Source organism: Umbelopsis ramanniana (genome assembly GCF_025399195.1).
Source record: "Umbelopsis ramanniana AG unplaced genomic scaffold K450scaffold_1, whole genome shotgun sequence".
NCBI classification, from domain to species: Eukaryota; Fungi; Mucoromycota; class Umbelopsidomycetes; order Umbelopsidales; family Umbelopsidaceae; genus Umbelopsis; species Umbelopsis ramanniana.
The window spans coordinates 24,133-44,490 of NW_026252087.1; the positions used below are offsets into that span (position 1 = coordinate 24,133).

General features: G+C 42.8%; 7 protein-coding genes across 7 annotated transcripts; 5 read left to right on the forward strand and 2 right to left on the reverse strand.

Moving 5' to 3' along the window:
* The first annotated feature begins 291 nt into the window (after positions 1 to 291).
* Positions 292 to 3,483, forward strand: K450DRAFT_216450 (uncharacterized protein). Its single transcript, XM_051584860.1, has 9 exons — positions 292 to 314; positions 455 to 613; positions 673 to 760; positions 822 to 1,033; positions 1,098 to 1,203; positions 1,271 to 1,565; positions 1,624 to 1,795; positions 1,857 to 1,999; positions 2,059 to 3,483. The coding sequence occupies exons 2-9, from the start codon at positions 604 to 606 to the stop codon at positions 3,091 to 3,093; spliced, it is 2,061 nt and encodes a 686-aa protein (XP_051449451.1). The 5' UTR covers positions 292 to 314; positions 455 to 603; the 3' UTR covers positions 3,094 to 3,483.
* K450DRAFT_216459 (uncharacterized protein) lies at positions 3,281 to 8,112 on the reverse strand. The gene is made up of 6 exons (XM_051584861.1): positions 5,850 to 8,112; positions 5,600 to 5,776; positions 5,399 to 5,528; positions 4,203 to 5,329; positions 3,983 to 4,142; positions 3,281 to 3,917 (listed from the first exon to the last, which is right to left on the reverse strand). Exons 1-6 carry the CDS (start codon positions 8,040 to 8,042, stop codon positions 3,469 to 3,471), a joined length of 4,236 nt encoding a protein of 1,411 aa, XP_051449452.1. The 5' UTR covers positions 8,043 to 8,112; the 3' UTR covers positions 3,281 to 3,468.
* Positions 8,113 to 8,116: 4 nt separating this feature from the next.
* Positions 8,117 to 9,341, forward strand: K450DRAFT_216463 (uncharacterized protein). Its single transcript, XM_051584862.1, has 4 exons — positions 8,117 to 8,230; positions 8,298 to 8,393; positions 8,464 to 8,640; positions 8,921 to 9,341. The coding sequence occupies exons 1-4, from the start codon at positions 8,195 to 8,197 to the stop codon at positions 9,083 to 9,085; spliced, it is 474 nt and encodes a 157-aa protein (XP_051449453.1). The 5' UTR covers positions 8,117 to 8,194; the 3' UTR covers positions 9,086 to 9,341.
* Positions 9,250 to 10,151, forward strand: K450DRAFT_194901 (uncharacterized protein; the record flags this gene model as incomplete). Its single annotated transcript, XM_051584488.1, has 7 exons — positions 9,250 to 9,303; positions 9,372 to 9,416; positions 9,486 to 9,551; positions 9,636 to 9,677; positions 9,734 to 9,850; positions 9,927 to 9,999; positions 10,069 to 10,151. The coding sequence occupies 7 exons, from the start codon at positions 9,250 to 9,252 to the stop codon at positions 10,149 to 10,151; spliced, it is 480 nt and encodes a 159-aa protein (XP_051449454.1).
* Positions 10,051 to 10,788, reverse strand: K450DRAFT_216472 (uncharacterized protein). The gene is made up of 4 exons (XM_051584863.1): positions 10,616 to 10,788; positions 10,504 to 10,541; positions 10,334 to 10,436; positions 10,051 to 10,262 (listed from the first exon to the last, which is right to left on the reverse strand). Exons 1-4 carry the CDS (start codon positions 10,746 to 10,748, stop codon positions 10,258 to 10,260), a joined length of 279 nt encoding a protein of 92 aa, XP_051449455.1. The 5' UTR covers positions 10,749 to 10,788; the 3' UTR covers positions 10,051 to 10,257.
* A 40-nt stretch (positions 10,789 to 10,828) lies between these two features.
* On the forward strand, positions 10,829 to 12,774 carry K450DRAFT_216476 (uncharacterized protein). Its single transcript, XM_051584864.1, has 8 exons — positions 10,829 to 10,936; positions 11,007 to 11,029; positions 11,092 to 11,343; positions 11,427 to 11,612; positions 11,678 to 11,789; positions 11,851 to 12,045; positions 12,120 to 12,315; positions 12,389 to 12,774. The coding sequence occupies exons 1-8, from the start codon at positions 10,867 to 10,869 to the stop codon at positions 12,531 to 12,533; spliced, it is 1,179 nt and encodes a 392-aa protein (XP_051449456.1). The 5' UTR covers positions 10,829 to 10,866; the 3' UTR covers positions 12,534 to 12,774.
* Positions 12,775 to 13,060: 286 nt separating this feature from the next.
* On the forward strand, positions 13,061 to 20,307 carry K450DRAFT_216489 (uncharacterized protein). The gene is made up of 22 exons (XM_051584865.1): positions 13,061 to 13,121; positions 13,180 to 13,301; positions 13,366 to 13,623; positions 13,693 to 14,088; positions 14,160 to 14,373; positions 14,430 to 14,558; positions 14,619 to 14,683; positions 14,749 to 14,839; positions 14,909 to 14,965; positions 15,027 to 15,217; positions 15,275 to 15,836; positions 15,906 to 16,924; positions 16,997 to 17,051; positions 17,119 to 18,051; positions 18,130 to 18,197; positions 18,271 to 18,420; positions 18,484 to 18,709; positions 18,780 to 18,953; positions 19,024 to 19,325; positions 19,395 to 19,656; positions 19,744 to 19,989; positions 20,065 to 20,307. The coding sequence occupies exons 1-22, from the start codon at positions 13,094 to 13,096 to the stop codon at positions 20,193 to 20,195; spliced, it is 5,679 nt and encodes a 1,892-aa protein (XP_051449457.1). The 5' UTR covers positions 13,061 to 13,093; the 3' UTR covers positions 20,196 to 20,307.
* Positions 20,308 to 20,358: the final 51 nt, after the last annotated feature.

A 20,358-nucleotide genomic window follows, 5' to 3' on the forward strand; every position in this document is an offset into this window, starting at 1 on the left:
TATCACCACCTATGACAGGAATAAATGTTCTTTCATTGCCAAATGTGCTTCATGCTGTTGTAAGTAGGTTTGATTGAGTACACTGGGGCATCAATTAAAGGCTATCATTGCTTTTAATTTTGTTATTTTATTTACTGTACTCTGCTCTTTTGCTTTCTCTATTACAGCTTAGAATTAGTATTGTATTTTTTCTCTCATACGCTATCTTAAAAGCAGTTTTGAAGTGTTCTGCTAAATCGAAAAGCCAAAGGAATGAAAAAAATGCGATATTTTAAACCAGAGGCAAAATAGCTTTGAGCGGGAAAATCTCCAAGGTACGCAAAGTGGCATTAAATCACTCAAATATGAGCAACTTGAAAAGTCACCCGACCTGAAAAGCAGTTGCACTGTCCCATCCTCTTGTCTAAGTTTGTAATGCCGTCAAGCTCACATTATGATTCAACCGATCCCAAAGCACCCAAGTCCAAGCCAATAGATTCTTTAGAAAAAGTCGATGAATGGCTGCCATCAGCTGCTGATATCTTCAACATAGCTACAGTGCCATATCGCCAAGATCAATCTGATAGGGATCTTGGCAAATCAAAGTTGTTGCTATGCCATGACATGGCAGGCGGTAAGTTGGTATAGACTTGGCCAGACTTTACTGCAAAATGGCTGATATGTTCCTGAAAGGGTATCGGGAGGATGAAATGGTGCAAGGAAATGATTATGAGACAATATGGAGCTGCCAGACGTGGCATTTGGTGGACATATTCGTGTAGTAAGTTCTATTGCTGCTGAACATACCAAAAGGCAACATGCTCATGAACGACGATTCCTAGTTTCTCCCACCACCGTATCACGATTCCCCCTGTGAACTTCACCAACGCGTGCCATCGAAACAACGTTCTATCTCTTGGCACCTTTATTGTTGAGTGGCAAGAAGGCGTATCGGAACTGGAGAAGTTTCTCTTGGGTCCATCCAAAGACGCAGATTTTGACAAAGAAAAGCCATCGAGCGATATGTGGAATCCTCACTATGCAGACAAACTCGGTAATTTGATAGCCACTATGGATCGAATGGGGTCAAATGTTTCGTTCTCATCCAATCCTTCTAGTTGAAATTGCGGAACAGTATAAATTTGATGGGTGGCTCATTAACATCGAAAGTCCATTTGCGGCATCTCCGTTGCCGGCAGAGTATAAGGCACAACAAATGGTAAAGTAAGGAAAGCAGTTAATTTGTTTTATCCAAGTGTATTATATGGATGGAGATACTAAGGTTAAGAAGGTTACTGAGGTACCTTACAGAAAAGTTGCATCAACGGATACCACACTCTAAGATAATATGGTACGACTCCATGACCAAGAATGGAGACATCAAGTGGCAGAATACCCTGAATGATATGAACAGCGGATTTTTTGATGTTACAGATGGCATCTTCACAAATTATTGTTGGAAAGCCGATACGCCAGCTGCAGCATTTGAGAAGGCAAAAGCAATGGGACGCAAAAGCAACGAAGTCTATATGGGTTCCGATGTTTGGGGTCGTGGTAGTTTTGCTTCTGGCTTTGAGACGTGGAAAGTAAGTACTAACATTGTACAGGACTATCTTATTTCTCACAACTCACGATACAATTCAGGGTGTACAAGAGGCGTCAAAGTTCAATCTGTCATCTGCTATTTTTGGGCCTGCTTGGACATACGAGTTCTTGGGAGCCGAAAATTTTTCTATCAATGATTCCTTACTTTGGTATGGTGGCATGCCCTCGCAATATCCTCTGCTGGGGCAAAACGAGATCATTAGTCTCGAGGGTAAGAGCTTTGCAACAACATATGAAATTATGAACCTTTACTGATCGGAAACGATCTACAGCCGGACCAACCACAGTAGAAATACAAGATAACCGAAGGTATGGCATTAGTGACATTGTACCCTCGCGCCCTGCGTCAACGACGGCAACTTTCTTTACATGCTTTGATCGAGGCTATGGGGACGTTTTCAACATTGCTGGCGAGGTAAGAGATTCTCCGTTGGGTTGATCACAATATCCCCACGTCTAATATGTGTTTTGAAGAGACAAATGCTGAAAAAATGGTCGCATATCTCGCACCAAAGTATTCAACCCAATGTAAAACAACCCAATGGAATGATTCGATACGTAGTATCCATGGCTCATGCATACCTTGGAGGTTCCAGCCTTGGATTCTACATCAATGAGGCTTTTGGTCAGAATGCCATGGCATGGTCCACAGAAATGATACCCCTTTACTCGTTGGATATGCCGCTTGGTGAATTTTGTCGAGTTCAATATACGGTGAAGGACGTCGAACAGAACATATCTTTTGGAATCTACATTCGCGTAGCTCGACCTGAAAATGCTACTCAGCGACACATTTTGAATTCATCGCAGGAAGCAACCTCCGATACTTACATGATCATCGAAAGTGACGTTATCCAGAGCAATGCCGAGAGTCAAGTTATCATCAATCCTTCTATGTGTGCAACGGAAACTCAGAATAAGTGGCTATCGAAGACACGAACCTTTAAATTCTCTGGTGATGGTAATGCTGATTGGAAAGTAATTGAAGTTGGTGTTGTGCTCCACAAGCCACGGGCACAGCGGATTACCACTGATTTGGTGGCATTTTTAGGGTCACTTAGCATCAACAACCAGCCAATGTCTCCTCCTACCTTCGAATTTCCGCACATTCACATATGGGATCGATCAGTCCATGAGATGGACTTGCCATCACAACACGCTATATCTGCATCCGGAACTAGCAAACATAAGCTGCTATTTTGCACGTTGGAATGGAATATCAAGTTTGTGGATGCTCCCTCGACTCCAAACAAGTTTTCGTCAAAGATTTGGGATCACGTCTATTTCTTTGCCATTTATGCTCGGCCTGTTCGCGACATCGATATGGTAGCGCATCCAAAATTCAAGCCATTCCGATGGTCATTCCTCGGCACAGCTTTCACTTGTGCATTTAGAGTGTCTGGTATTTTGGTACAAGAAAAAAGGAGTACATGGGAATTTGAAGTACGAGCGTTCAATCATTCAGGCAAAGAAGTCGCCAAACCTGCCAATATTGAAATTAATGTATGAACATGATATCTTTGGGGTTTATTTGAATGAAAATGATATTTTATGGGTGTAAGTTGTATGCTTCCGATATCCTTCGTGTTTGTTTGGATTGGCCACCACTGGGAGAAGACATTTTAAGTGCATAGACCAACTGGATCATATCGTCTTCTTCTTTCGACAGAGGTACACCATGTTGGGCAGCATAACTTTGATCCGCACGAAGAATACTCTTGATTTGCCGCTGGCACTTTAGGAAAACTTGGGCGTTCTGATGATAATTTTCAGAGTGAGACGCAGCATCGAAACGTAAAAGCTCGATGTCGTTGCAAAGCTGTGAGATCTTTGACAATCTTTCCACCTTGGCTGCAATATCTGCCAACTCCTTTCTCTCTGCTTTCAATGTTTCCTAAAGACATTTAATCGTTTAGCCTGTAAGATCAATGGTTTTCGGAAACTAACATTAATGTAAATTGGTTGTAGCCTTACCTGCTGTGATTCTGAAATTGGCAGGTTTTCAATTTCAGATGCACCGTCGTCCTTCACTTCTTGCTCTATAGTTGCAGCCGTCAAGAGATCTTCATTGGTTACTATACCCAGTTCCAAAAGAAGTATTTGAGCATCTGGTGTTAGCTTTTCTTTACAATGAACTTGGTTTATATATCCTAAAGCCAAGAATGCGTCCACTGCATAGCCGCTAAGTTCGGTCGAGAGAACCTCTCTATAGGAGGTACGGCGTCCACTGATAAGATGAGTTGCAATCCACTGTGTGAGGATAGGTGCAAGCTTGCGAGGAATATATGGGAGGTCTTCGAGGGCAGACAATGAGCAAATGGTGATCCAGTAGGCTATAAAAGAGAAACCTTGTTGAGTTATGGAACATATTGTATAACATATTCTGGTACACACTTACAGTCAAGTGTTGGGTATAGTAGAGATGCAAGTAAGCAGATCTTTTCATGCTCTGCTTCATCACTTTCTGAATTTACCGCCCTGTTGTAAACATCGTTTTGACCCTCAACTTTAGTTATGATCTCTTTATCTTGGAAGCGTTTGAGCAGCTCATCAAACATCTATAATGCAGAGAGTGAGAAACTTGTGATGTGGGTGAAATTTGATCACCGCATTCTTACCTGCTCTTCATCCCATGTAAAATCAAACTCGAGACGGAAAAGCTTAGTTAAGAACTGGAATCGTTCAAGTAGCTTTTGTTGAGGGACAGTCTTGGATGGGAAAGAAAGATAGACAATGGAGAAGAGAGAGTCCGGCAGCAGATAGTCCAACAGTTGATTTGCGGAATATGACACCGCCAACACATTGTCAGCATGATCGACAACACGAATGATCGATTTATCTGAAACCCGCTTGTCTTCGATGATAATGTTCTTGTGGCCATCCAATATCCGGAGGGAATAAAAAATCACAGATTCAATATCTTCTCCATCTTGCCAATCAACATAGACGTCTCTCTCCTTAAGTTCCGTGCGAATCCACTCCATATGGTCCTTTACACAGCCAAGTGAGATACCATTGTTAGCTCTTCCATAGAGCAAAATGGCTGCCACCAAAGAGACTGGGCTGATGGCCACGCTCTCACGCTGACCTCGTTGGATTGCCTTGACGACTCGTTCGGAAAGCGACGATAGACCCTTACTGGTATCAAAAGCAGCTGACTTTTGCACCTTTGCATTCTCAGCGATTTCTTGCACACTGACGCATTCGCCAATATTGACAAAAACGCGGCCATATTTTCCATTATGATGGTGCTCAGATTCCTTGTGTCGACCTGCCAAAGCTGCACTTGGCTTGGTAACCAGCAGAGGAACAGATAAGGTGTTGGTATTCGTTGTAGGGTGTTGATCGAGAACTTGATCGATCAAAACTGACAGTTCCGGCACACTTTCGTAGACAATGTTGATAGGAACAAATGCTACATCTTGGTCCAAAATTTTCTCAGACGGTATGGGTGTCAAGGGTGAAGTGGGACTTAGCTCAGCGTTACTGTTTTCTTGATTTTTTTCAAGAGCTGCTTCAAGCACCATGCCTACAAGACCATCATCGTATGCCTTTTGAAACTTTCCGCTTCGGGATCTCGCCTTTTCAAGCATGAAGGATAGTGCGCCGTGCTCTCGAAGCATGACTTGGGCGTATGCGGCTGTAACCGCATTGTTAAGTGGTGATCGACTTTCAGGGTTACGCTTGATGAAAAACGTTCCCATGATGCGGAGAACATCCGATATTGGTCCTAAGAGTCCAAGTGCTAGATTCAAACACGAATGTCAATTGATTGGGCTCCCACAGTAAAGCATACATGAATCATACTATCTACCTTCATCACAGGCTATAGCCGGAACTGGTAGTTTGTATCGCAAAGTGAGATACCACACAACCAAATTATCCACCAGCGATTTAGACGTCGGTACATAAACAACTTTTTTGCCAGCAATTGCTCTCTTGAGCTGGTAAGGTTAGGTAGCAACGGTCAGTAACGATAAACGTATGCGTTAAGACTTACTTGAACAATACTTACTATTGCGACATCTGCTTCTCGTATGTGAACATTCTCAAAGAGTTTTTGAAGAAGCAGGTGTAGGAAATGTCCAGCAAACCAAACATAAGCCAGCTGAGTTCTCTCCTTCATCCTCTGAAACAATTTGGTTGCTTCGCCAACTACCGTTTGTTGAGGCACCCCTGAACTTTCGGTGATCTGAGATGTGATAACATGAGTTTTACATGATAACAGCGTGAGCCATAAGCCGATACCAAAACATTGTACTTACTTGCTTGATACTGTTGCCAACTCTGCTATCGTTCAAAACAATGACTTTGACAATATCATCGTTGTCACCAATGTGAGCTCTCCATCTGCCCAACTCCTTACCACGTTCGCTGATAGTTGTACCATCCTTGAGCACCTCGGAATCGTCATGGCACCAATCGTCAAGACTGGTATCAAAATCAGCTACCCACTCATCATCCATTCGCCTATCTCTTGGACGATCAGTGCTTTCCAAAGAAAGTATGACTTGAGCCAGCATTCGTTGAGATCGTTTCTCTATATCAGTGCTGCTAAATAAAATGGATTCAACTTGTTTATCGATGGCCAAGCTCTGAAATCCAATCATCTTTGTGTGAGTTGCACAGTCCCAACCAGGAGGAGCGCTTATTGATCTGAGTCCTTGACTTTCTTGAGCTACATACAGATGCATGCCATGGTTATAGTGCTCGATGTAGCTATGCCAATCCATCTCTCCAAACGCATCAACGTTGAATGCAGTTTCAGTTGCTAAATGTCTCTGTATCTCCCATAAATTTCCATTGCTGAAAGCCCAGGTACGCTTAATGAAGGGTTGGTTCGCTTCCAATATTTTAGTCGCATAGCTGGTCATTTTGGCAATGGTGTTCAGGCTCTTGTTATCACCGGTCACAACAGCGTTCGCTACTGTTGCAAAGGAGTTGGAGAGCTGATATTTCATAAAGAAGCGGGCCTTGAACATGGCCTTATTACTGACAAAGTAATCTTGAGACTTGGGAAGTACTACGCTTGTTGTCCTCATCCAGTACTCTTGAATGCCATCGTATACTTCTCTCCAGTTGATGGGGTTCAATGGGGCGGCAGTAACTTGGTATATATGCGGAAAAATGTCTTGTTGCTCACCGCTGTTACGGTTGCCATAAGCATATGGTAGCAAGAATTCAGTACCAGGAACCTGTATTTTGGAGGCGACTCCCAAAATGATGCGAGTAACATAGTCAACCGGTACAATATCTGCAATTGAATCCCCTTGATTGGGTTGAAGTATTTGGAACCCTCTTCCGGAGAGTAGGATCGTGCCATTTGCTCCTGTCAATCCATCGGCCCAACCGGCCAGTGGCTCCGTAATACCAGCTGCCAGTTGTGTTGGTCGTACAATAGCAATAGGCCATTGGCTTTTACCACCTTGAGCCTCATCTGCTCGGTTGATATCTGCTCGTTTCAGAATTAATTGTTCAGTAAGAGCCTTGGTGAAAAGATGTGTGTTCGGATAATTTGCTAATATCCTTTGTGTCATCTTCGGGATATCCATAAGTTCCAACGACACGATCTCCTTGAGTAGGGTTTCCGGGTCTTCAAGACCGGCAGGGTAAACGAGTTCTTGCACTTCGCCATCGGGTAAATTTGAGTTGACATAGGCAGACGAAACGTGAACGAAAGCCTGCATTTTCTCGCAGTCGTCAGCCAAATCCATCAGCCGTAAGGTGCCCAACGTATTTGTCTCCAAAGAAAGATCCAGCCTTTCGTCATGATCCATAGAAGCCGCACAATGTATAACGACATTGACATTAGAAATGATGCTGCTTCTATCTTCAGGTGAGATAGACAGCTCTGGGGATATCAGGTCGCAGGCAACAGGTATGACTTTAGTCTTAATGATGGTATCGAATTTGTTGGCGCCAATTTTTCTTCTCAGAGACGTAAAAGCTGGGTTATTTAATATCTCACTTTGAAGTCTTTCATGGGGCCCGCCAATCTTGCGCTTGTTATTGCCATAGCGAATCAAAAGATATATCTTGTCTATTTCCGCCCCAAAAGAATCCACCAACTTCCATAATATCGATTTCCCCAGAAATCCAGTTGAACCAGTCAAAAGAATAGACTTTCCTCGATAAAAATCGGCCATGGATGTCGACAAAGGACTTTCGTTCATCGAGGCACGTTGACTATTATCTATCTCGTCCACTGTTGATAAAGGTATAGCGGTATCTTCTGATCCGGCTGACGTATTTTCTGGGATATCTTCTACAGCTGGTGCCTCATAGCTATCTTCCTTGACTAGGTCTACTTCTGTATCTTGTTGGTCTTCAGTTCCAAGTTCGTTCTGACTCGGTGACAAGGGGACTTGTGGGCTTGACAACGGCTCATTCTCGATGGTAGCTTCTGGCTCTTCCACTCTGATAGTTGGTGTGGTCGAAGGGTCGGGAGATGCTGACATTGTCAGATTGGGAAGAATAACGACGCGCGACTCTAAGTAACGGTGCCAAGCTCAATTCGCTATAATTTTGCAACACAGCCCCGAATCCAAAATTTCAGCCTTGTAAGCCACAACCGATCCCGCCATTGACACGCATTAACAAGCGAACCATAATGACAGAAGCAAAAGATGAAGCCAATGCAACACAGGTATGCTATGCTCTCATCAATGGTAATTAACACTGTCCAATGAACCGTGCTAATCCAGCAACCGCAGCCTCAAAACTCACCGGCAACTCGTCAAAAGTACGAAGAAGCCAAACAAGAGCTACAAGCTCTTCTAAGCCGCAAGAAACAAGTCGATAACAACCTTGTAAGCATTGATTCTTTGTTTTATGGAGCCGAATGTGTTCGCATGGGCTAATTCTTCCGACCTCTCAAAGGCAAATTTGGAACATTCTATTTATTTGTTTGAAGGCTCCTACTTGGAGGATACACAGCAAAACGGAAATATCATAAGAGGGTTTGATGGCTACTTAACCAATCGACCAGATAAGAAGAAGCAAAAGTTCACAGAGTTTGACCGATTGTTCTCATTATCATCTTCTACTTATCAAAAGGTGAGGCATATGGACTGGGACAGCAAGTAGCCAGTCTCGTGCAGCAAGCTTCCCTCCCTCTCTCGTTCTCTGTCTATACTTTTTTCTCTTGAAGGGGATTATTTCACCTTTACTTTTGTCATTCTTTTGATACCCATCAATGCAAAATCATAGCTCTTGTACTTCCTTTCTGCTTCGTTCATGTTTCTTTTGACCGTTAAATAACACTTGCAACACCATTCGCTTATCAAATGAGACTGATGCTAATAACATCCATGTTTTATTCATTCTCTGCACATAGGCGTTGTCATTGAAAGACGATCAAGATTATACTTCACGGCAAGATAACTCGTACTCTTCACATCGAAATGAGAAGCGGAAACATAGGCTAGGAGAGCGGGACATGAATCGTAAGAGTGGGCGCATAGGATCCCACGATCGCGATACGGAAGAGGATGATGCGTAGCTTTTAGTGAAGCAAGTTAGTATAGACCTACCTCTTTCTATGAATTTTTTGTATATAAACTGTGGACCAACATTGGTTGGAGCCTTCCACTTTCTTCTCCGCCCTGACCTCACTTTGATAGCTCCGACTTTGGTGCATTTCTGCTTCGAGCACGATCCTTTGACATGTCACCGCTAACTGGTAGTAAGGTTGCCCCATTTGTGCAGAGAGTACTCAAGGTATGTGGAATGGCGAATGGGTAGAGAGACTGTAAGACCGAGAAGAATCACACATGTCAATTGTTTAGAATTTTCACGATGCAGGTGGTTTCGACGCACACTGCTTGTCTGGGGTAAGTCATTCTCGTGCCAAAATTATTCAGGTAGCAGAAGTACCGGTATGCTAAACATTTCTATTATAGCTGAAAATTGTCAGTGCAGATAGCGGAAGCGTTCAAGCCCAATTCCAAGTGGAGAAGCATCATCTGGTATACCTTTTTTGCAGAGACTGTCATCATTATTCCCACACTTCAATTCAAAGCGCTCACCAACGATTGCATTTGATGTTACAGAATAGGCTCAAATCTGTTCACGGTGGACTCCTGTCAACAGTGGTGAGTATGGAGGGCTGTCGCACAATCCAGTTGCATTTAGCTGACACTATCATTAGGTCGACATTGGAGGTTCATTGGCCCTAGCTTCCAAGGGTTTATTCGCCACTGGTGTCAGCACCGATCTTAATGTCACTTTCGTCTCTAGTGCAAAGTTGGGGCAAACAATGAATGTGGTCTGTATTTATCACTGAGAGAGGCATGTAAGTGGGGTTTTGTCACATGGGACTAATGAAGTTCACATTTTTTTAGGATGCTAAATGCGTCAAGCTTGGAAGAACCTTGGCGTTCACTGAAATCAATGTCAGCGCAGACGGCAAGATAGGTAAGAATTTTGTACTGTTACGGCAGCCATGAAGTTTGTTCTGATGGTTATCCTCTACTATTGCATTAGTCTGCCAAGGACGACACACCAAGTTTGTTACATTAGCTTACGACCATCCGGATAATATACTCAAGCCAAAGGGCACACAATAGATTTTATTATTTTTTGAATTTACGAGAATATAATCTTTCCGTGGATACTGATACACAAGATGAGCAAATTACCGCATCAAAGTAGTTGAAGCTAAAATTCTACGATTTATTCTATTGAGACACATAACAATGAGCATGACATTTGGGAACGTATGGCGGTGTAAAAGATAAAAAGAACATACCTGCATTATTAGTAGCTCCGTACGATACTGAGTCCTGTGCATGAGTTGGTACAGGTTGGTACTCCAAACCGCCTGATTCAATATCTTCAAAGTAGTCATTGTACTAGCAGATAAAATACATTAGCAAATCAATTGAATGCCAAAACGACATGAATATTTCATAGAAATACCTTGTGTACAATATAGAAGGCGTGGATGATTCCAGGAACTAGGTAGCGGTGTAGATAGCATGATTAGTATGAAAATGGTCGATAAACGAACGGAAGTTGTTGAGATACATACTGGCACCCAAGCAGGTCAAGCAGACGTTGATAAGAAAATCAGTGGAGCAAATTCCTCTTCTAATCCATACGGCGATGGGTGGAAAGAAAAATGCAATTACGAACAATGCAATGTCACGTCCAGTATAAGGCATGGTGAGTCAAGTGGAACAACGGCCAAGAAATCGGATTTCTTGGTAAAGAGCAATTTGATAGCCAGTGCACGTGGTGGATCCAATTTGGACCATCCCTCTACCTGATCCCGATCTGCTAATGCCTAGCCTAATCATGTCGAGCTACCATTCTATAAGAGTATTGAACAGATTTCCCATTATACGGCACTGTAATTATTGTTGGATTGTCAAACATTCAGTCAAACTTGTGTATAACCTTTCTCTATTTCAATTGCATAGTCGGGACTAAGTCCGAACCGTTGGTATGTCTACTAGCCAATTTATACACCCAGATATACAAATTTATAATTATTTACGTGAATAGCTTATGGTTGTTGGTGGGGCTGTCATGGATATTACCAGCACATTTGCGATGGAGACAGCTGTGGATATTAAATCCCCCTCCTCCTTCCTCCATACATCTTGCCCAGGCACTGTGCGCCAGAATCTAGGTGGTGTCGGCCGTAACGTTGCTGAGGCAGCATATAGGTCTGGAACAGATACATTGCTCGTTTCGGCGGTGGGAAGTGATCTTGCGTCGAAAATACTCATAGATGGCATCAAGAAAAGTGGCATGGTATGGTTTATTGCTCCACTGGAGTAACTCTGCCGTCTCGCCTTTGGCACCGTGAAATAATTCTCTCCATTTGCAACTTTCAGAGAGTGGAAGGTATACGTCAATATGGTGGAGAGACCACAGCAGTAGGTGTCATTTTTCAAGAATGGTTATTGGTCTTTTGTTTAATTATGTTGTACCAGATTTACAACGCTCTCCATTCACCTGATGGACAATTAATTAGCGCAGTGGCAGATATGAATGTTTTCAAGATGATCACATCTAGTCAGGTAAGCATACAAGAAGATAATTATGCACATAAATGCTGTCATCTGATTAGCTTATGCGCATCAAGGTCCTGGCTGCCCTGGAGTCGCATTCGCCAAGTTTAGTATGCTGTGATGGCAATTTAGAACCAAATGTGCTATGTGATACAGCCCGCATTGCAAGCAATTTGAACATACCAGGTACGCACCTGCTACTTACTTTATCTTTTTGTTTTGGTCCTTATGCTGACGGTAATATTAGTCCATTTTGAACCAACATCCATACCAAAGTCTCTAAAGATTTTCGAAGACACTGCTACTCTAACGGCTGGATGCTTCAAGTCCATATCACCCAATCAGCACGAACTGGCCGCCATGTCAAACACTGCAAGAGAAGTCCTACCTGAAGTAGAAGAAAGATACAAAATGAGTGAATTAACCAAGCATCAGCTGGACGGTAAGTCATCAAGCGACACCCTATTGAAGGCATAAAGATTGACTCAGAGAGTTGAATGGCTAACAGTTGCACAGGCCTCCCTGACACTGCAATAGAATGCCTCCCATACGCCCTCCATCTTTCAAACTTCTTCCGAGTCATTGTTACCAAACTTGGAGAACATGGATGTCTAATCACAGGGCAAGCAAATGGAAAGCCAGTTCTTCGGTATTTTAAACCGCATGCAATTCGTTCCGACCAAATCAAGAGCGTCACTGGAGCTGGAGACAGGTATGAATTCCCGGTGGATATTTAGAAAACCATTTATGCTACAGTATATTTAAATGGTTTTTTTCGGAAACAGCTTTGTAGGAGTCATGTTGTCTCACTTGAACAGAAACTTATATTGCTTGAAGGACTTGGAACATCCATACTGGCAAGAAGTCATACACCATGCGCAAAATGCAGCTATTCGTACTCTTCAGTCTCATGATGCTGTTGGAGTTTAGCATTTCCCATGTGCCCTTTTAAATTTGGAAAGCGAAAAAAGTATTTGACAAAAGCGAAAAGATGGTCCCAGTCGTAATATTACAACAAAAACTGACATCCAACAAATTAATACTTTTCTTTTAGTTGATATTCTTCTTGGTTATAAATGGACAGACGTTGATGTACATAGACGTTTAAAATTGAGTAGCTGCTCCTCTAAGAACAATAATGAATACAAATAGTACGAATTTGTGAGCGTCATTGTCAGAGTACTGTTTCAATTTACGAAATAGTTGTGCCTAAATTTTGTATCATTACCCCACAAAAGTACATATGGACATGGCTCTATAGACGATGTTAGCAAGGAGTCAAGTACTTTCATCAAAAGCTGTCCTCTGTATTCTAGAAAAGGCAGAAAAATGTAGCATTTGGTGTCATTGCTTCAGAATGTTCAGTGTGTACGTATACAGGTGCTACCTCACTGTACACGCGTACACTGCGTGTTCAAATTTTTAATTGTCATGCTTCAGTGCCTGCCTATCGAGCAGCTCACTTCCCTTTTATTTTCGAAATTTCAATCATGAACAATAATGAGCTGCAGCTTTTAGGTAAATGACGCACTGTCTCTTTGTACATTAAAGCTGGTTCTAATTCGTTGCATGACAGAGGCTGTTGAGCTGCGGTTAGCAGTGGCAGAGACAGATGCACAACTGGAGAAGAATGTTGGAAACTTTCTTGTTCCTGTGTTGCTCAAGATGAGCAGCACAAGTGACGTTGTGCGAAAGAAGGTATGTTCAGCTAAAGAATCCTTGTGAGGTTATTGTGCAAGCGTTGACCGAACCCCCTTGAAAGGTCACCGTTGTACTGGCTCACATCAACAAGCGAGTCAAACCGAATACCCAAATCAAACTTCCCTTTGAGGCATTGCTCAATCAATTCAACGACCCCAATGTTGGCGTATTCGTCAAAAACTTCACCATCATTTATTTGGAAATGGCTTATAGCCGTTTGCCAGCAGACGAAGCGGCAACATTCATCCCCAAACTTTTACCGGGAATAGCAGCTCGTCCTGTACCGCAACGGATGACAGTTTTACATATGGTGCTGCCTGTAAGTGACAAAGATAAACATATACAATGTCGCATCACTTTGTGGGTTTTTTTAACAAATGTAAATTAGGTTTTGAACAAGTTCAAGATGGCACCTGCAGATTACCGAGTTGCTCGAACAGAGTTGTTCAAATTCGAACAGAACCAAGCAGATCTCAAGATTATTTTAGCGTTTTTCTTGGATGTCATGCTTTACAATCCACCGACTGTTAATGATCAAAGACGAGCAGCTATGGAAGCGCGAGCTGCGAGGGATGCTGCGAGAGGTGACCAATTACAATCTGAATCACCAGCTGAACTTCGGCAGCGAAGAGCTCAAGAACTTGCTTCTCTGCATAGCGGAACTGCACCAACTGAAAACACACCAGTTTCCGTCATTCCAGATGGCTTAAGTCCGCATGCCGTATCCGAAGTTACTAGGGATGGAAAGGTCACTTGGACTTCGTCCAGATTATCAGATGCAAAGGTAAGATATCTTCAGCATGTGTTCTAGTTATCGGTGGAAGCTAACGAACACTGGTTTGTCGCATAATTTAGCTTGGAATATTAAAGTTCCTCATGACTGATACATTTGTCGATAGAGAACGCTTGAATCATTTCATTGTTGGAGCTTGTGATCCAAATGATGGAGTCGTTATGTCAAGCGAAGATGGATTGCGTCGCTGGGTGGCTAATGTCGACTATGAAAACACTCAAACCGTCGCTGGCCTTTACACACTGTACCTGGGCTCCAAGGCCCCAAATGCAAACGGTAAGCGGCTGTATATTGCATTATGGGGGATATCAATAACTAACCCTTAGTCACAGCTGTCAAGTTTGCAAGGAAGCCTGGAACGAAAGCCATCAAACTTAGAGTGGTACAATATTTGACTCGATCTGTTTTGGCCACCAACATGGCTGCACAAGTTGTCATGGTCCTTTTCGATGGATTATACGGTGTGTGCTGATATTCTTTAATTCTACCATGTCACATTGGTTCTCATGTTATACTGCTAGGTGAAAATACATCCAGTAAACTTCAACAATCGGCCATGACATTCATCCAATGGGTGGCACGCATGGTATGTACATCTTTGGTGACGTTGCCAACCCTGAACTAGATTATAACTCACTAATACCCATTTAGGCTGATTCTACAAAACTGGCACCTACTGCACCCGTCATCATATCTGGGCTGCTGAAATGTATTGAAACTACCAAAGGCGCTCGTGGACATGGTATGGTGGATGACTACAATTTATAAACTGCTGGATATGCAGATGACTTACTTTCTTTCGGTTTAACAGAAGCGGAGGCAGTGAGAGGCTATGCTTATGTTGCATGCGGATTAGTGGCAAAGAAAGGTAAGCATTTCATGTAGGCATCTTTATCAAGCACATAACCTGGTACTCATGACCTTTGCAGTGCCTAGTGTTGCCCGAAATGATGCATCCGTTTTGGAGACATTTTTCAAAAACCTCGAAGAGGAACCCAAAAACGTTTGTGTCTATATTCAAGACGCTATGTCATCCATGATTGATGTCTACAAGAGCGATGAAACCCCCGCCGATGTCAGATCGAAGATTGACGAGCTAGTACTATCCAGCGTTGAAAAGGTAAACAGCGAGTTTAACATGGTTGTTAGCATCAATTGTACTCACGGTACCTTCCAGCATAACGTTAGCAGCATTTATATTGCACTCAAGTTTGCAAATGCCATCTATCCATTTTCATCTGTGTTTGCCAGATACATTTGCTTGTTGGGAGTATCGGCTACGGTTGGAAAACTTGAAGTCCGAGATGAAGCGTCAAAGGGCCTCCGACCATTCATACATCACGATAATGAATTTACTCAAACCCCAACTTCCTATCCAGCATCCGTTTTCCCGGACTTTGTGCAGATGATCGAGTATATTCACAGTCATCGCCCTAACGAGAACTATGGCTATTACTCCAAGACCCCAGTCGTACATGGTTATCCAGTCGAAGTTTACACTGAAATTCTAAAATTCTTAAGGACTATACTAGTTGTTGAAGCAAATGGGGACAACCTTGTCATCGACGATACCATTGAAGAGAAGGCTGATGATGGAATGACGGAAAGTCCTGTCGTTCGCAGCAATTTCGCGGCTTTAGTTCACGATTGGTGGAATCAAGGCAACGATAGCCCCAAGAAACAAGCCCTGGAGAAATATTTACTTTTGATAAAAAACGGACTCGATCAAAAGGTTCAAGGTAGGCGTAGTATTTTATTGCAGTATGTCCAATGGACCCCTACTAATGACCGATGTTGTCTACCAATAGATGCATTATTACATGCCAAAGCGTCAACCTGTCTGCTTGAAATGATCTCCCTTGGACCTTCAAGTGTATCCAAATCGTTTTCAGAAAACATGGATTTCTTCAAGGAATTCCTTGCCTCTCCCAAGGTTGAAACAAGAGCAGCTTTTGCTCATATCTTTGGAATCATTGGCAGTGAAGAAGATGTCTCCGACTCCACTATTCAAAGCAATTTGCAAGAGCTGACTGAGATTGCGGAAAAGCCAATAACGAGTACTACATCTCAAGAAGGGCTCAACAGAAAGCACGGCTCAATCCTATGTGTGGGATACCTCCTTTCTCGATGCCTATACAGAGGGCGCAAAGTCGATCATGACATTATGAAGAAGTCCGTGGCTGCAATTGTTAGTCAACTTCATCTCCAGCAAAATGTCTCCAATGTTGTCTTTATTATTGCTGCAGAACAGGCTCTACAAGAAATTGCGCGTTTCACTGAACTTCCGTTCCCTAGAGGCACAGCCCAGGATGATGAAGATGGAAAGACCGTATCTACTCCTAAAGAAGATCACGCCATGGAGGTCGATCAACCAGATATCTCACAACGTAAAGTTATTCACAAGTTTGCAAGCATTGTCAAATCATCCCAAGAGAACAAACTACAAGAGAGAGCACTTCTGGCACTTGGAAATATTGGCATGTCTTTGGTTGACGGAGGAGACCTCTTAGATTTTGTGATGAAAGTTGTATACGACTCGGCCGATTCAAAACAAGTAGAGCTTGCATTTGCTGCTGGTGAAGCCTTTTCTTACATTGTGAGTGGCTGGAATTCAGAAGCTATGATCAAGTTCAAGGATATCAGCGACGTTTCGGACCCGGTAATATGGGACAATGAGGAGATCCAGCGTCGCAAAATCATCCTGGAGCAACTCTTTGACACTATTTTCACAAAATACATCACTAGTCCAAAAGCTTGGTATCGTAAAGCTGCATGTACCTGGATATTATGTGTGGTCAAGTTTTGCAAGGCCAATGAGCTTGTCAGGGTAAGTTGCGCCAGTGTTGATCATCTTCATCATAGACTGTGCGCAGAGTTTGACTAATTCTATCATTTTCAGAGTTACTTCCCACGTATTCACACAGCTCTGTCAGGTCTACTGGCTGATCGCGATGGTAAGACAACAAAGCAAAGTTAAATTCATCATACACGTACGTTCAGGCTAATGTATGTATTCTATAGACTTTACACAGGAACTTGCGTCAAACTGTCTGGGTCTTATTTACGAGAGTGGTGACAAGGAAATGAAGGAAGACTTGCTTAGATCTCTAGTTGGAACGTTTACTGAAGGACGTACAATCCAGGCTCAGTCATTGACAGGGGATACAGTGCTTTTTGAAAATGGTGCTGTTGGCAATGCCCCAGACGGCTCAAGTATTTCCACCTATAAGGAATTGTGCTCTTTGGCATCTGATTTAAATCAGCCAGACTTGGTTTACAAGTTCATGAACCTCGCCAACCACAATGTCATGTGGGCATCGCGAAGAGGAGCTGCTTTCGGATTCCAGTCTCTCATGGCGCATGCAGAGAAAGAGCTTGAACCCTATCTGTCCAAACTCATTCCTCGACTTTACCGCTACCAATTCGATCCAAACCCGAAAGTAAATGAAACGATGAAGCAAATTTGGAAAACCTTGGTGAAAGATCCAAAGAAAAGTGTCGACCAATATTACGATCAGATTATGGATGATTTAATTGATGGTTTGGGCAATCGCTTGTGGCGAGTTCGTGAAGGCAGCTGTAGAGCTGTAACGGATATCTTGCAAGGCCGACATCTATATCAACTAGAGCCTTATTTAGAGGTACTGTGGAAGATGTGTTTCAGAGCTCTTGATGATGTGAAAGAGTCCGTTCGTCAAGCAGCGTTAGCAACATGCAAGAACCTCAGTCGACTCACAGTGAGATATTGTGATCCGGCAGTAGTCTCCCAACAAGACGGTGCAAAGGTTATGAACATTGTCATCCCATACTTGCTTGAGCAGGGTATTGTTTCCAATGCTGCCGACATCCAAAAGTTCACACTGAACACACTTCTGCAAGTCTGCAAGACTGGTGCTATTCTCTTGCGGCCCCATGTTCCTGCTATTGTTGACACTTTGCTACAATCATTATCATGTATGTAACCATTTATTACTGGATTATCTCGATCGTTTGATTGATATTGCTTGATGCTAATCTTTCGATTCCCTTCAGCTCTCGAACCCCAAGAGCTCAACTACCTCAGCTTCCACACTGAAAGCTATAACATCTCTCAAGACCAGGTAGAGCATTATCTTTTATTCTTGTTTTTTTTATTTGAAATTTGCAAAGCTCATCAATCAATTTGTGTTATAGCTCGATAGCGCCCGCTTGATGGGAACTAAGAACTCGCCTATGATGGAAGGTATCGAGCAGTGCATCAAGCAAATTGATGAAGAAGTCATGCGTGAGCTATCTCCGCGAGTTTTACATATCATCCGTACAGGCACAGGCCTTCCCACAAAGGTGCGTAACATGTTCAAATTATACTTAGCATATGGAACGAATGATAGTAACCTGTTTTTGTAGGCTGGATGCGCACGTTTCATTGTGTCCATGTGTATGACCAGGAAATCCGCTTTCGAGCCCGTTGCAGACAACTTCCTAAAGGCACTATCAGGTGCTGTCCAGGATAAAAATGCCACTATTCGAAAGTCTTGGGCTACTGCTGTCGGTTATGTGTGCCAACTTTCCAGCCAGCAGAAGACCATTGCATTCTTGAAGCATATTCAAAAGATTTATGTTGAAGAAGACGGTAAGGATTTCATCTCGTACCATCAAGTAGCCGGCTTCAAAATACTCACACTCTTCTATGTCTAACGCAGATGACGATGCTCGAATTGTTAGTGCCATCACCCTTGGAGAAATGTGCAAGTTCGCTCCAGATAGAATGAAATCTATTGCCTCCGAAGTTGTCCCTGTTATCTTCTTCGGTGAACACGACACCGACAAGGCTACAGCTGAATGCTGGAAGACAGCCTGGGAAAGTCTTACATCAGGTATTGTGTGCTATTCATGAAGAAGAGTGCACAACGGTAAAGACTGTTTGTACTAAATATTATATTATAGGCACGAGAAGCATGGTTACGCTATACATGGATGAAATTATCGAGTTCCTGCATCCTCATCTCAACTCACCATACTGGAGAATGAAGCAGACAGCTGCACTGACAATTGCCGATCTCTGCAAAACATCGGGCAAAGCGCTTGGAGCCCACGTCAACAAAGTCATGCCAATTATGGTGTCGACTCTCAATACTCGCTACTGGGCTGGCAAGGAAACCGTGCTAGATGCATTTGTGCAACTCTGCCTTTCATCTCCTGCTTGGTTTGACGGCAATACCAGCCCATCCTTGGATGAGGCATACCAGGTAAGAAAATCCATCCTATACTGACCTTTTTAAAAAATGATATGTTTTTATTAACCTGGTTTGTTCAAGATCATGAAACGAGAGAGTAAACGTAACAATCGATCGTACAAACGAAATGCACTCAGTTCCTTAACGCTCTTCTTGGACAAATTCAATGACCGCCTGGATGTCTACGACGATGCCTTTGGCTATTTGGAACCTCTATGCAATCTCGACATAGAAGAAGAAGAACTTGATGAGGAGAATGATCGACCATTACTTCTTTTGATCAAAGCCAATGCGTTTAAAGCTCTTCTTGCTGCCTTCCGTCCTGATATCTTTAAAGATCAACGTAAGTAGACAGGTGGTGTGCAGCGACATGTGACAAATAGACTTCGATCATCAGCTTATTAACTATATTGCTTGACACTATTATCAGAGAACGAGATTCTGCCGCTAATTACTATGTTGACGTCTGGTATTGACAATCTCGTATGGAACGTGCAACTAGCCGTTCTAGACAGCCTGCACACACTTGTCCAAAGAATACCCAAGCAGTGTTGGACAGGCGATATGGCTGACACAATCATAGAATCGTGTTGGATTAGTTTATTTAATATGAAATATTCGGCCATTCGTACGTCAGCTATGAAAGTCCTGAAGGAAACAATTAACGGCTTGAAAGGTAAAGACATCGGAATGGCTAAATGATTTTAACGCTGACACAGCTTCCTTACTGACATTCCGACTTTAAACTCAGAAACTGGCATCGTAGAAGGTGATCGAAAAGCAGCGTTTATGCAGAAGGCAGACTCGTACATGGTTCGGGAAGTCAATAATGCTCTTAAAGATGATATGAAGGATGTTAAGCAGGATGTAGCTTCTATGTAAATTGCCTGGTCTCTGCCCTTAATCTAGGACTAAGTCACGTGCTAACTGCCGGGGTGGTTTTGTTGGGCTACGAAAAATAAAAAAAAAATAAAAAGTCCGTCTATTTGTACGATTGGGTGACCCAGCACCAAGGGCTTTCTCTCTTCCTTTAACCAAACTCACT